Source organism: Oncorhynchus gorbuscha, linkage group LG08, assembly GCF_021184085.1.
Source record: "Oncorhynchus gorbuscha isolate QuinsamMale2020 ecotype Even-year linkage group LG08, OgorEven_v1.0, whole genome shotgun sequence".
Classification (NCBI taxonomy): domain Eukaryota; kingdom Metazoa; phylum Chordata; class Actinopteri; order Salmoniformes; family Salmonidae; genus Oncorhynchus; species Oncorhynchus gorbuscha.
Window position 1 is genome coordinate 38,721,965 of NC_060180.1, and position 16,292 is coordinate 38,738,256.

At 42.8% G+C, this 16,292-nt stretch overlaps 1 protein-coding gene across 2 annotated transcripts in view; it reads right to left on the reverse strand.

Annotated features, from left to right (window-relative positions):
• Positions 1–6,009: 6,009 nt before the first annotated feature.
• LOC124041629 (kin of IRRE-like protein 1) overlaps positions 6,010–16,292 on the reverse strand; it is a 114,979-nt gene continuing 104,696 nt past the window's right edge. The window contains exons 7-15 of one of the 2 annotated variants that reach the window (XM_046359427.1): positions 15,784–15,932; positions 12,047–12,174; positions 11,354–11,480; positions 10,979–11,079; positions 9,731–9,947; positions 9,345–9,452; positions 8,945–9,072; positions 8,015–8,125; positions 6,010–6,818 (exon numbers count right to left, since the gene is read on the reverse strand). In XM_046359427.1, coding sequence (XP_046215383.1) covers positions 6,180–6,818; positions 8,015–8,125; positions 8,945–9,072; positions 9,345–9,452; positions 9,731–9,947; positions 10,979–11,079; positions 11,354–11,480; positions 12,047–12,174; positions 15,784–15,932 — 1,708 coding nt within the window. In that variant the 3' untranslated portion in view covers positions 6,010–6,179. The remainder of the gene's footprint in view (positions 6,819–8,014; positions 8,126–8,944; positions 9,073–9,344; positions 9,453–9,730; positions 9,948–10,978; positions 11,080–11,353; positions 11,481–12,046; positions 12,175–15,783; positions 15,933–16,292) is intronic. The other variant, XM_046359428.1, reaches the window with a different exon arrangement.

The window sequence follows — 16,292 nt, forward strand, 5'->3', positions numbered from 1 at the left end:
AGTCGTACCCCACCGTACCATGGAGAGTCGTACTCTACCGTACCATGGAGAGTCGTACCCCACCGTACCATGGAGTCGTACTCCACCGTACCATGGAGAGTCGTACCCCACCGTACCATGGAGAGTCGTACCCCACCGTACCATGGAGAGTCATACTCCACCGTACCATGGAGTGTCGTACCCCACCGTACCATGGAGAGTCATACTCCACCGTACCATGGAGTGTCGTACCCCACCGTACCATGGAGAGTCATACTCCACCGTACCATGGAGTGTCGTACCCCACCGTACCATGTAGTCATATTCCACCGTACCATGGAGTCATACTCCACCGTACCATGGAGAGTCGTACCCCACCGTACCATGGAGAGTCATACTCCACCGTACCATGGAGTGTCGTACCCCACCGTACCATGGAGAGTCATACTCCACCGTACCATGGAGTGTCGTACCCCTCCGTACCATGGAGAGTCATACTCCACCGTACCATGGAGTGTCGTACCCCACCGTACCATGTGGAGTCATACCCCACAGTACCATGGAGTGTCGTTCTTCACCGTACCATGTAGTCGTTCTCCAACGTACCTTATAGGTGTGCAGCACGTGGTCCTTGACCCACCAGTTGTTCTCTTTCTTGTCGGATGTAAAATCACCATATTGGCATGAAGGCTATTATACCGTGATGCCTTGGATGTGTCCCGAATGGCACCCTATTCCCTATATAGTGCACATCTTTTGATCAGAGCCCTATGGCCTTGGTCAAAACTAGTGCACTACATGGGGATTATGTTTCATTTTCCTTCACTTCTTGGGGGCGCCCTTTGGCCATGCCAGTTGAGCAGTTTGTGGTGGCATCGAGAACAAGCAGGTAAAAAAGAGGTCCATTTACGGAGTACAAGTGGTCGCCTTGCCTGAGCACAGCAGTGACGCAAGACCATCTTCTTGAACATGTAAGAGAGTGTGTGTGTTAATATCTGGGAGTGTAAAGGAGTGTGTGCTTAATATGGAGAGCAGGTCCATAGATGTAGTTGTATACAGTATGTTTATACAAGGACATATTAACGTTACAATAATATAATCTTCATATCTTTACCCCAATGAGATTATAGTTGAAGTCGGAAGTTCAGATACAGTCCTGTGAAAAAGTATTTGCCCACTTCCCGATTTCTTATTTTTTGTCACACTAAAATGTTTCAGATCAAACAGATTTTTATATTACACAAAGAGTAAACATAAAATGCAGTTTTTAAGTGATCATTTTATTTATTAAGGGAAAAAAGCTATCCGAACCTTCATGGCCCACTGTGAAAAAGTAATTGCTCCCTAAACCTAATAACTGGTTGTTTGCGATAACTGACAATGAGTCTTTCACATCGCTGTGGAGGAATTGTGGCCCATTCTTCTTTGCAGAAATGTTTTAATTCAGCCACATTGGAGTGTTTTCGAGCATGAACCACCTTTTTAAGGTCATGCCACAGCAACTCAATCGGATTCAAGTCCGGACTTTGACTAGGCCACTCCAAAACCATTTGTTTCTTTTAAAGCCATTCAGAGGTGGACTTGCTGGTGTGTCTTGGATCATTGTCCTGCTGCAGAACCCAAGTGCGCTTCTGCTTGAGGTCACGAACGGATGGCCGGACATTCTCCTTCAGGATATTTTGGTAGATAGCAGAATTCATGGTTCCATCAATCACAGCAAGTGGTCCAAACCCTGAAGCAGCAATGCTGCCCCAGACCATCACACCACCACCACCATATTTGACTGTTGGTATGATTTTATTTTTCTGAAATGCTCTGTTACTTTTATGCCAGATGTAACGGGACACACCTCTTCCAAAAAGTTCAACTTTTGTCTCCTTAGTATTTTCCCAAAGGTCTTGGGGATTATCAAGATTCCAAAAGTGAGACAAGCCTTTATGTTATTCTTGGTCAGCAGTGGTTTTCGCCTTGGAACTCTGCCATGGATGGCATTTTTGCCCAGTCTTTTTCTTATGGTTGAGACATGAAAACGGACCTTAACTGAGGCAAGTGAGGCCTGCAGTTCTTTAGATGTTGTTGTGGGTTCTTTTGTGACCTCTTGGATGAGTCGTCGTTGCGCTCTTGGGGTAATTTTGGTAGGCCGGCCACTCCTGGGAAGGTTCACCACTGTTCCAAATGTTCTCCATTTGTGGATAATGGCTCTCAACGTGGTTCGCTGGAGTCCCAAAGCTTTAGAAATGGCTTTGTGACCCTTTCCACACTGATAGATGTCAATTACTTTGTTCCTCATCTGTTCCTGAATTTCTTTGGATCGCGGCATGATGTCTTGCTTTTTGAGATCTTTTGTCCGACTTCACTTTGTCAGACAGGTTCTATTGAAGTGATTTCCTGAGTCAACAGGTCTGGCAGTAATCAGGTCTGGGTGTGGCTAGTGAAATTGAACTCAGCTTTCCAAAAAATGTGTTTAACCACAGTAAATTCATGATTTAACAAGGGGGGAAATGACTTTGTCACATAGGGCCATGAAGGTCCGGATAGCTTTATCCCTTAATAAATAAAATGATCACTTAAAAACTGCATTTTGTGTTTACTTGGGTTATCTTTGTGTAATATAAACATTTGTTTGACGATCTGAAACATTTAAGTGCGACAAATGTGCAAAACAAATAAGAAATCAGGAATACTTTTTCACAGCACTGTACACTTAGGTTGGAGTCATTAAAACTTGTTGTTCAACCACTCCACAAATGTCTTGTTAACAAACTATAGTTTTGGCAAGTCGGATAGGACATCTACTTTGTGCAGGGCACAAGTATTTTTCCAACAATTCTATACATTAATTCACAAGTCCAGTGGGTCAGAAGTGTACATACACTAAGTTGACTGTGCCTTTAAACTGCTTGGAAAATTCCAGAAAATGATGTCATGGCTTTAGAAGTTTCTGATAGGCTGATTGACATCATTTGTGGAAGTATTTCAAGGCCTTCTTTCAAACTAAGTGCCTCTTTGCTTGACATCATGGAAAATCTAAAGAAATCAGCCAAGACCTCGGAAAAAAAACATTGTAGACCTCCAAGAGTCTGGTTCATCCTTGGGAGCAATTTCCAAATGCCTGAAGGTACCACATTCATCTGTACAAACAATAGTACGCAAGTATAAACTCCATGGACAACGCAGCCGTCATACCGCTCAGGTATGTCTCCTAGAGATGAACGTACTTTGGTGCGAAAAGTGCAAACCAATCCCAGAACAACAGCAAAGAACCTTGTGAAGATGCTGGAGGAAACAGGTGCAACAGTATCTATATACACAGTAAAAACGAGTCCTATATCGACATAACCTGAATGGCCGCTCAGCAAGGAAGAAGACACTGTTCCAAAACCACAATAAAAAAGCCAGACTACGGTTTGCAACTGCACATGAGGAAAAAGATTGTACTTTTTGGAGAAATGTCATCTGGTCTGATGAAACAAAAATATAACATTTTGGCCATAATGAACATCGTTATGTTTGGAGGAAAAAGGGGGAGGCTTGCAAGCCAAAGAACACCATCCCAACTGTGAAGCACGGGGGTGGCAGCATCATGTTGTGGGGGGGATTTGCTGCAGGAGGGACTGGTGCACTACACAAAATAGATGTCATCATGAGGTAGGAAAATTACGTGGATACATTGAAGCAACATCTCAAGACATCAGTCAGGAAGTAAAAGCTTGGTCGCAAATGGGTCTTCCATTGTCCATGGACAATGACCCCAAGCATACTTCCAAAGTTGTGGCAAAATGGCTTAAGGACAACACAGTCAATGTATTGGAGTGGCCATCACAAAGCCCTGACCTAAATCCCATAGAAAATTTGTGCGCAAAACTGAAAAAGTGTGTGCGAACAAGGAGGCCTACAAATCTGATTCAGTTACACCATCTCTGTCAGGAGGAATGGGCCAAAATTCACCCACTTATTGTGGGAAGCTTGTGGAAGGCTACCCAAAACGTTTGACCCAAGTTAAACTTCTGATCCACTGGGAATGTGATGAAAGAAATAAAAGCTGAAATAAATAATTCTCTCTACTATTCTTCTGACATTTCACGTTCTTAAAATAAAGTGGTGATTCTAGCCGACCTAAAACAGGGAATTTTTACTAGGATTAAATATCAGGAATTGTGAAAAACTGAGTCTAAATGTATTTGGCTAAGGTGTATGTAAACTTCTGACTTCAACTGTATATACAGAGATGGGTTGAGAGGAAAGAGAAAGAGAGTCAAACTGCGAGGAGGTGTGAAGGTGAAGAGATGTATCTAGGATGCTTTCTATCAGCATGTAAATAATCACACTCTGTGAAACACCCTCCTCTCCTCGTTTAAGAAAAGTACTCCCAGCTTCTCTTTCTCTTCTCATTTCATGTCTTCCCTCCCTTGATTGTGGCTTTCGCTTTATCAGCTCTCAGAGCTTAAGATTGCACACAATAGAGTGTTTGAGAGAAACTGTGTAAGATTGTTTGTGTATATGGGATAGAGCAAGTGTGTAGAGAGCAGAAATGCATAGACCCCAAGAAATATGGACGAAGCCATCAATGACGTCGTTTCCTATGAGAATGCTCAGTGGCACATTTGATGAAGACGAAGTGTCATTTCAGCGGGTCGCAATCTTGCTACATGGAAGAGTTTTTGGATACATTGCATGGGCAATTTGAGCTACTCTAGGAAGTGATGTTGCAGGCTAGCTCTGTGCTGCCCCCTCTCGTGGAGTTTATCAAGTTCAAGGCTGACCGAGGTACTGCAGGCTGACATTAGCAACGAAATGATCCCATAACTTTGTCTGTGTGTGATTTAAAGTAGCCGGTTCAAGGACATACATCTGGTGAAAAATAATAAATTATTGGTACCAATATTTGTGTAAAAATGTATATTCACAAATATTGACCACGAAGATTGGCAGTTCTCCAGTCACTTTAATTAGGGATCCTGTTATCTGGAAACAATGACTGCAGTATTACGTCGGTCTTCAAATCCTCAATGCCAGGGGGACAGTCGTTCTCCCCGGGTGAGTGTATCTTTCTGCTTCACTCACACAAGTACGTTTGTTTTTAGGTGTATACAGTACATTCGGAAAGTATTCAGACCCATTCAATTTTCAAAAATGTTGTTACGTTACAGCCGTATTCTAACATGGATTACAATGATTTATTTCTCATCAATCTATACATAATACCCCATAATAACATAGCGAAAACAGGTTTCTATACATTTTTGAAAATGTATTACGAATAAAAAACAAAATTACCTCATTTACATACGTATTCAGACCCTTTGCTATGAGACTCAAAACTGAGCTCAGGTGCATCCTGTTTCCATTGATAATCCTTGAGATGTGTCTAAACTCCACTTGTGGTAAATTCAATTGATTAGACATGATTTTGAAAGTCACACACCTGTCTATATAAGGTCCCACAGTTGACAGTGCATATCCGTACAGACCGAGACATGTTTGTGTCGGGACACAGATCTGGAGAAGGGTACCAAAACATTTCTGCAGCATTGAAGGTCCCCAAGAAGACAGAGGCCTCCATCATTATTAAATGGAAGAAGTTTGGAACCACCAAGACTCTTCCTAGAGCTGGCCACCCGGCAAACGGAGCAATCGGGGAGAAGGGCCTTGGTCAGGGAGATGACCAAGAACCCGGGGTCAAGGGGTCACTCTAATAGAGCTCCATAGTTCCTCTGTGGAGGTGGGAGGACCTTCCAGAAGAACATCCATCTCTGCAGACCTACACCAATCAGGCCTTTATGGTAGCGTGGCCATACGGAAGCCACTCCTCAGTAAAAGGCACATGACAGCCTGCTTGGAGTTTGTCAAAAGGCATCCAAAGGACTCTCAGACCATGAGAAACAAGATTTTCTGGTCTGATGAAACCAAGATTGAATGCTGTGACGCTTGGATTGAATGCCAAGCGTCACGTTCTGAATACTTATGTAAATGTGATATTTCAGTTTTTTATAAATGTGCAAAAATGTTTAAAAACCTGTTTTTTCATTATGGGGTATTGTGTGTAAAATATTGAGGGAAAAAATGATTTATTCAATTTTAGAATAAGGCTGTACCATAACAAAATGTGGAAAAAGTCAAGGGTTCTGAATACTTTCCGAATGCACTGTATGCACGTATCTGTGTGTATGAAAACCACTGTGTACTACACAATACATCAATCACACGTGTGTCTGCATCCTCTGCGTGTGTCTCTGATTGTAGTCCGTACCAGGAGGAGAGGAGTAGGAGAAGCGGGTGGAGGTACCATACTTCTCAAGCAGAGTTTCTGGACCAGGACCTAATCCTTTGACTGGCCCTGGTCCCACCCCTTGTCCAGTCGGGTACATCTCATAGGCTGGCTCTACTTCCGGGGGCGGGGCAAAGCCCATCCGATAGGTGGGATACTTGGCGGGGTAGCCGTAGTTGTCATAGGTGAGCTGAGTGTTGCTGTCCAATAGGCCGCAGTCACCGGGGAATTCGCTGGTCTGTGAAGTGGGATGGGAGGGATGGGTGATGTTGGGCGGGGCTTGGCTCTGCCCAGCCCTAGTGAAGGTGTTGAACTGGGCGTAGCTAGTATGAGACATCCTGGATGGAGGTCGGGGGTCGTAGCACCCTGCCCGTGACCCCGGATTCCCCGGGACCCCTCCTGCCACCACCGCCCCACCGGGGCTCCCTGGTGGTCCACTGGAGTTAGCCCCTGTAGCTCCCCCCAGAAGGTTGGAGTTCCGGAACTCTCCCTGGTACATCATAGAGTGGGACGACGGCCTGGCATCGTCGTGGGTGGTCGCGCGGACATTGTAGTAGCCGTTCGTTGGATCCTAAGAATAGAGATGATGAGGAAATAGTGAGATTTTTACATGGGTTAAAATGTGAGGTTTGAGCATTATTTAAGGTGTGAGCTAGTCATGTTTGATATGTTGTGTGTTAATTGTGCATTCTACTGTCCTAAGGATAGAGGTAAGGCGATAGTGAGCTTTTTTCAAGCTTACATGAGTGTTTACATTTGAGATGTGAGCATATTTGAGGTGAGGTAGTCATTGTGGATCATTGCTAGACATTTTCTAGTCTTGCCATAGATTTTCAATCCGATTTAAATCAAAACTGTAACTAGTATATTTGGCCTTGTGTTTTAGGTTATTGTCCTGCTGAAAGGTGAATTTGTCTCCCAGTGTCTGTTGGAAAGCAGACTGAAGCAGGTTTTCCTTTAGGATTTTGCCTGTGTTTAGCTCTATTCCATTTCTTTTTATCCTAAAAAAACACCCTAGTCCTTGCTGATGATAAGCATACACATAACATGATCTAGCCAACACCATGCTTGAAAATATGAAGAGTGGTACTCAGTGATATGTTGTGTTGGATTTGCCCCAAACATAACACTTTGTATTTAGGACATTAAGTTGGAAAACCTCCCTGGTCTGATTGAATCTGTGTTTGAAATTCACTGCTCAACTAAGGGACATTGCAGGTAATTGCATGTGTGAGGAGATGAGGTAGTCATTAAAAATTCATGTTAAACACTATTATTGTACACAGAGTGAGACCATGCAACTTATTATGTGACTTGTTAGCATTTTTTCCTATTTAGGCACACAACAAAGGGGTTGAATCATACTTATTGACTCAAGATATTTCAGCGTTTCATTTTGTATTCATTTGTAAACCTTTCGACAGTGACTATTTTAAATTCAGGCTGTCACAAAATGTAGAAAACCTCAAAGGGTGTGAATACTTTCTGAAGGCACTGAATGAGATTTATTTTTATTTGACCTTTATTTAACTAGGCAATTTGTTAAGAACAAATTCTTATATTCAATGACGGCCTAGGAACAGTGGGTTAACTGCCTGTTCAGGGGCGGAACGACAGATTTGTACCTCGTCAGCTCAGGGGTTTGAACTTGCAACCTTGCGGTTACTAGTCCAACGCTCTAACCACTAGGCTACCCTGCCACCCAGCTGTTTGTTGTTTTGAGGTAGGTTGTATGAAGTGAGTAGGCAGAGAGAGAGAGTTGCTCACCTTCAGTTCGTACTCCTCGCGGGTATCGAGCTCACTGCGCAGGTCCTGCTTCAGATCCATATGGTCTTTGAATGGCTGAGTGGAGGGAGAGAGGGAGACAGAGGGCAGAAACTAAACCATCAAACAACAAAACACACACAGGGAGAGAGAGAAAGGAGGGAAGGAAGAGGAAAACAGAATATCAGGTTTTTCATATGATGAAAACAATATAAATGTTATTTGATAAATGTTTGTTGACTACAGTTAAAAATGTTATAGCCAGGGCTATGCAGCTCATAAGGGGGAACTCAGTCAGTGGATTGTTCTCAAACAACAGTTACATGCTTCAGCACCTTATAGCTTCTATAACACTTTCTGTCTTAAAGCTGCAATAGGTCACTTTTTGGGCGACCCAACCAAATTCACATAGAAATGTGAGTTATAGATCTGTCATTATCATTGAAAGCAAGAATAAGAAGCCGTAGATCAGTTCAATGTGTGCTATTTCTATGCTTCCCGTTCTTAAGTTGAGTTTTTGAGTCTTTTACTTTCGGTTTTGTAGTTTCAACCAGCTGAAATATAATAGTTTTGGTTATGGAGAAGATATTTCACAGCGGTTAGATGGCACAATGATTCTTTACACTATACTTGCTTGTTTTGTCACAGGGAATAGAGTGCTATTTGGGACACACCCTCAGCCTGTGAGAAGTCTTCAGGTAAAAGATAACATAAACACTCTATCCATGTCCCCCTTATCCTTAATGGTTTTGTTTTACTATAAAGTCTAAATGCACTTGAAATAAACAGCAAAAGTAAAGAAAGGTTCAGGACTGCACTTTAAATTCCCTTCAACATGGTATTTTTTGAGGAGACGCGCTCCTTTGTCAAAACAGTTGCCCTTTAAATAAAGTTTGGTTTGTATTATAGAGGTGGGTGTTGTGGGGTACTCACAGAGTACATGGTCTTGACCATGCGTGTTGCCGTGGAAATGCTCCCTGACTCCTCCTCCAGACTGTGTGTCTCCTTGTTGACCGTCTCCACCTTGATGTCTGGCTTCCCCAGAGTGACCCCACGTCGACCTGGAACCCAAACAAGACAGAGGCTGCTGTCAAACACAAACGCAAACATGTACGCATGCATGCACACACACACACAAACATATACAACAAAACACACCTATTCAATGACAGACATATGGCCTGTATCAAATGGCACCCTGAACAAAAATAGTACACTATAAAGGGAATCAGGTGATTTTCACGACACGTCCTCTATGAATGACACACAGACATGCACACACAGAGAGATGCTGCATGCAGAGGGCGTGGTAGCTGATTGGTACAATACTCACTGCCTTTTCGTTGGCGGTAGAGGAAGAAGGCCAGAGCCAGCAGAAAGATCAGGAGCAGGATGGAGGATCCTACTGTTCCACCGGCTATAATCCCCACTGGAACTATCTCTGTACACAGAGACGAGACAGACAGAGACACATGGTTATACCACCATATAATGCTAATATATGCCATTTAGCAGACACTTTTATCCAAAGTGACTTACTTTTTAAGGTGTGGATGTGGAGTGGAATTCCCTCCTCTTTATGTATTTGATTTAGATATTGATAGATACATACATGAATGAGAGAGGGAGATTAGTGTTGGAAACAGAGAGGAAAGGGGCAAGTGATGGACCCGGGGATCGCCTCTTCAGGGGATGAGTCCAGCCTGCTTTAAGGTGTACCTTTCTCCTCCAAGGTGATGATCATAGTCCCCGGTCCGAAGGCGTTCCAGGCGGTGCAGTTGTACGGAGAGTGGAAGTCAGACTGCATGACGTTGTTGATGGTGAGGGTGGAGAGGACAGCCCCTCCCTGGGAGTGAGGTTTACTCTGCTCCACCGTGTACCTCTCCAGCAGAGTCCCCTTCTCCTTCTCCCACACGTTCTCCTTCCACGCCCACACCTGGGAGGAGTCAAACACACATGCACGCACAACAATAACAACTGTGAGTCAATGGAGAATAGAACATCTGTTTATACAGCCATACTGTATATTCAAACACAACATATAAGTACTCATATAACCATACATACACCCCCCCACCCACACCCACACCCACACCCACACACACACACACACACACACACACACACACACACACACACACACACACACACAATACATTGGGTTCCGTGTCTTTAACACAAACACACCCAAGGACACATGCATGCAGACACACACACACCGAAGCAGGTGTACACAAGCAATAAAGAATCTAGCAGATTTTTCTACCGTAAATCTGCTGAAGTAGTTAAACTATTAAATATGAAGCATAAATACATCAAACATGTTGTACTAATGTACCTTTAAACCCCCCAAAATGAAAAAGGCAAAGAGACTGGAGGAGGCAGAAAAAGAAATAAAAGATTTGAACTTATCCCCTCCTCTTCCCTCCCTCCCATTCACCATGTTTCCTTTCTCACACGTACACAGCGCCATATTTCATAGGTCCTCTTTCTAAGTTAAAACTATAATGTCGTATCACACTATATGCTCCAAGCTCCCACTGGCTGTCACAAATGTCTCACTATTCCCTTTATAGTGCACTACTTTCAGACCTCTGGGCAAAAGTAGTGCACTATAAAGGGAATATGGTGCCATTTGGGATGTAACCACTAAAAGGCAGGAGTGGAGACTTTTTTAATAAAGCACAGATTTCTGTCATGTCTCTGCTGGTGTAGTGGATAATCAATACTGAAAGGTACAGAATTTTACTCTCCCCTTCACTCTCACATCATCCCCCTCTCACACCCCGTGTTGTCAGTACAGCTACTATTCATGCATTCACTCGCTCTTTTCACAGACTTACAATTAATAAGAAATTATACAATTTACAAAGCATTTATAAGCATTTATAAATGCATATACATGAAAGTTATTATGAAGTGTTACAGATATTTCATAGGATATCTCACAGAGTTCACTTCACTTACAATCTTATCGGGTGGAGGGGTGCTAGCGATATAGCACTTGACCTCTCCTCTCTCCCCTCTCACTGCGTACTGCACTGGTTCGCTGGAGATGATGGGAGGGCCTGGGTGAGACAGACAGATACAGCTATTTAGACTCCACTCATGACAAAACAAGTGCTAATGAGGGGAAATATGTGGTAGACAAGGGGAACCTAATCCTATATCAGCACTCCTATTCTGAGACACTTTATGAATATGGGCCCAGAAGTAATAACAGCAGAATCGAAAGGGCAGTAATGTTAAAAGTAACACTGTGTGTGTCTGTGTGTCTGTGTGTCTGTGTGTGTGTGTGTGTGTGTGTGTGTATACACTATACACGGCTGTACTCTAACTGACCGTTGACTATAAGATAGACCTCAGTCTCTTTCACTCCGATCCTGGGGACGATAGCCTTACACACATACTGGCCCGCGTCTGCCTGGCTCACGGACTTCAGGACCAGCTCCTCATTGTTACTAAGGACCTGAAAAGGACACACACAGGCACGCACACACGTACGGGAGAGAGATTAGAAGGAAACGAGTTGTAAAGGAAGGGAGGGAGGAAGGGAGATATAGGTTAGGAGTTCAACATTAGTTGATTTGGGGGGGTTAGATTTAGGTTTGGGGAGAGTAAGAAGTGCAGGTGGGACAAGGTTCAATGTAGTGCTGCTTTTATGGGTTTAGGGTATTTAAATTGTGCCGGTGGGCAATATTAACCTTAAATGTGATGATTACCAGGACCTAAATATAAAGAGTACCAGCACCCAAAATGAGTTACATCTGGCACCTCATTCAGTCCAAGTCAAGCACTGGTAGAATGGATATGGAGGTCCCGATATGGGGTTTCAGGGTCCTGGATAGCAGCAGTGCTGGGGTCAATTCCATTTTATTTCAGTCAATTGTGTAAGTAAAGTGAAATTCCAATTCCCAATTGTTTCTCTTAGACAAGCATTGTGAAAAATTAGAATTATTTACTGAATTGAATTCATTTAAATGGATTTGACCCCAACCCAGGATTTATAGCAGAGGATAGCTTCTCAGTTTTCACCATGTTCGATCCCTTCTTGGTCCAGGTGAGTGTGAGTGGAGGGTTTCCGGCCCACTTGCAATTGAGTTTGGCGTCAAAGTCAATGTCCACTGTAATCGGTGTGAGCGCCCCCTTCAGGATAGGACCATCTGACAGACAGACAGATAGATACAGTAGTTAAACAGGTATATATATAATAGAATGTGTTTTTAACTGACTTGCCTATAAATATAAAATATAGGCAGACATATACAGTACCAGTCAAAAGTTTGGACACACATACTCATTCAAGGGTTTTTCTTTATTTGTACTATTTTCTACATTGCCGAATAATAGAGAAGTCATCAAAACTATGAATTAACACATATAGAATCATGAAGTAACCAAAGAAATGTGTTAAACAAATCCAAATATATTTGAGATTCTTCAAAGTAGCCACCCTTTGCCTTAATGACTGCTTTGCACACTCTTTGCAATCTCTCAACCAGCTACATGAGGTACAGTAGTCACCCGGAATGCATTTCAATTAACAGGTGTGCCTTGTTAAGAGTTTATTTGTGACATTTCTTTCCTTCTTAATGTGTTTGAGCCAATCAGTTGTGTTATGACAAGGTAAGGGGGTATACAGAAGATAGCCCTATTTGCTAAAAGACTAAGTCCATATTATGGCAAGAACAGCTCCATTAAGCAAAAAGAAACGACAGACCATCATAACTTTAAGAGAAGGTCAGTCAATATGGAACATTTCAAGAACTTTGAAAGTTTCTTAAAGTGCGCAGTCGCAAAAAACATCAAGTGCTTTGATGAAACTGGCTCTCATGAGGACTGCCACAGGATAGGAAGACCCAGAGTTACCCAGATGCACGATATATCGGTGAACATATCGGAATCGGACGACATTAGCTAAAAATGCCAACATCGGTATCGGCCCGATGTCTAGTTTAACGGCGATGTCAAAGCTACCGTGCATACCTATATAATATAGGTACAGGATGTAATGATGCCACGTAAAATGTTGTCTGCCACAATGTCTGCTGTGTGGATCAAGCAGTCAAGCAGTCATTTGAAAGAGTAAGACATTTTCAGTGAGACAACTCAATAGCGAAATCCATTAAAGCCAAGATAATGGAATTCATTGCCCTTGATAATCAACCGTTCTCTGTCGTGGGTGATGTTAGTGCACTTGGTAATGTGTACCAGTGCTCAAGTGCTCGACGTTGCCCTACCAGAGATAGACAGTAGTAGCGTCACTGCTATTAGCTTCATGATATACATACTATGGAATGCCGTTTGGCTCTTTGTGTATCAAAAAAGATACAGTAGCACTGTCAAAGCTGTACAAAAAAGTATGCAAACAAGCAAATACCAGCCAAGAACGATGAGTTTACAATACCGAGTTGGCAATAAAGCATCATTTGTTCGACCGCAACATCCGGGTTAGCGAGCTTTAGCTTGGTACCTAGCCAGCCTGAAATCAATGACCAGTAAAAACTGCAGTCATTTTCATTATTCTTAGCAATGATTTAGGAATCCTTGTAAGTATTAGCTAGGTTGCCACTTGTTGTTCGCCTATTGAAATTGAACTTTAGTTCATGAAAATAAATAGCTAGCCAGCTACTTAACCCTGTTGCCCAAAGCTAACGTTATAAGCAGACAGCTAGCTTCATCTGGCTCGTGAGGCTCGACCGGACTGGGTTATGTGTTGTGAAGCTAGACACAATAAGGATTAGGCACAATAGTGGAATTTGCGGGTTGCCTACAAAATAAAAGCATGGCATTGACAGTGATGCAAATTAATACAAATAGTAGAATTATGCCATACATTTATATAGAAGGCTAACCGCAAAGTCCACTATTGTGGCTAATCATTATTGTGGCTAGTATCACATAGATGGGTCTGACAACCATTAATCAAATAAGAACTGACTTATAAATTAGGGTTATTCTTGATGATGACACCTAGCTAGATAGTTAGCTAGCTAACTTTAGCTACTGAAACAGATTATGTCGGTATGCTATGTTTTGAGGAAGAACTACATTGTTTATATCCATGAGCTAGCTAGTTTTTTTTATGACCAGCACTGTAGGTGCGTGAGACAAGTGTTATTTGACGTGTATCTTTTTGGACACGCAAAGACCCAAATGGCGTTCAATAGAAATCCTTGTTGAGAATGAAACGACTGAACAAATGAACAACGAAACAGCACAGCAAGTAAGTGAAAGAAATAGGTTTTGATTATGTTTTACTGGTAATGGGGACATACGTAAATGCCAACAAAATAACATTTTGGTCAGTGTGGTGTGTGTGTGTGTATAACCTTTATTTAATTAGGCAAGAAGGTTAAGAACAAATTCTTATCTACAATGATGGCCCGGACGATGCTGGGCCAATTTTGCGCCGCTCTGTGGGACTCCCAATCACAGCCTGATGTGATACAGCCTGGATTCGAACCAGGGACTCTTGCACTGAGATGCAGTGCCTTAGACCGCTTCGTCCATGTGTGTCTGTTAACTATTTAACTGTACTAGAATGCTTAAAAGGCAGCAAAAAATTGTAATATCTGATAACAGTATCGGCCACAAATGTCATATCGGTGCATCACTACATTAAATTTACCAGCTTCAGAAATTGTAGCCCAAATAAATGCTTCACAGAGTTCAAGTAACAGACGCATCTCAACATCAACTGTTCAGAGGAGACTGCGTGAATCAGGCCGAATTGCTGCAAAGAAACCACTACTAAATTACACCAATAATAAGAAGAGACTTGCGGAGACTGGTGGAAATCTGTCCTTTGGTCTGATGAGTCCAAATTTGTGATTTTTGGTTCTAACCGCCGTATCTTTGTGAGACGCAGAGTAGATGAACAGATGATCTACGCATGTAGGTGTTCGAAGCTAGAAGCAAAAGCATTTCGCTACACCCATGATAACATCTGCTAATCACGTGTATGTGACCAATAAAATGTATTTTATTTGTGTGGTTCCTACTGAGAAGCATGGAGGAGGTGTAATGGTGTGGGGGTGCTTTGCTGGTGACACTGTCTGCAGCGATACGCCATCCCATCTGGTTTCGGCTTAGTGGGACTGTCATTTGTTTTTTCAACAGGACAATGACCCAGCACACCTCCAGGCTATTCGACCAAGAAGGAGAGTGATGGAGTGCTGCATCAGATGACCTGGCTTCCACAATCACCCGATCTCAACCCAATTGAGATTTGTATATCTATTGAACCTTTATTTAACTAGGCAAGTCAGTTAAGAACAAATTCAATTATTTACAATGACGGCCCACCCCTGGCCAAACCCGGACAACGCTGGGCTAATTGTGCGCCAACCTATGGGACACCCAATCACAGCCAGATGTTATGCAGCCTAGATTCGAACCAGGTACTGCCACTCGGCAGCATGGTTTGGGACGAGTTGGACCACGGGGGCTGAGATAAAATGTTGCTGTTTTTAAGCTAATTTACTGCAATTCTACAAATGAGGGGGGGGGGGTCACGTGCCCTGCATGCCCTGGGATAGATGGACGGACAGACAGACAGATACAGTAGAAAAGAAAGCAGATAAACAAACAACAGATTAATGTGCGGTCTCAGTCTTCTATATGTTTATCTGCTGTCTTAAGTGTATGGAGGTTTGGAACTGTAAATGACAAGTCTAGGTGATGTGTTTGTTGGTCTTGATATGCAAATGTATGAGCTGTGGAAATGATTTCCTCGTCAGAGGACAATAACATCTAATAGTCTGACTCACAGTGTACATCGACCACGATGCTGAGGTTGGTGTGTCCCACAGCGTTGAACACAGAGCAGGAGACCGGCTCGGTGTGAAAGGAGTGGTCTACTGGGGTCACAAACACACTCTCCCTCGCCCCCTCCAGGAGAACACCACCCTTCGCCCACCTGAGAGAGACACAGGTGTCACATAGCAACACTGATCTGCACTACAGTACATGTTCACATAGCACAAACAGATACACTTTCACAGGTTGTAGTCACAAGACATCAAATGGAAGAAAACAGACTGAAACGGGGAGGGACTACCTGAACATGTCCAATATGAACTGCTTGTTTTTGGTTTTCTGTTGCAAAATGTTTTACTACGTTTTGCCGATAGGGGAGAGTAGGGTAAATTAAGCCAAATGGTTAGTTGAGCCACCCATTGTTTCTAGGACACCATACACGGCATTTATAATTTAACCAAATATTTAGGAAGAGGTCATCATTTCATGGAGGTCCAAAAAAGCAGATTTTCACAAAGTC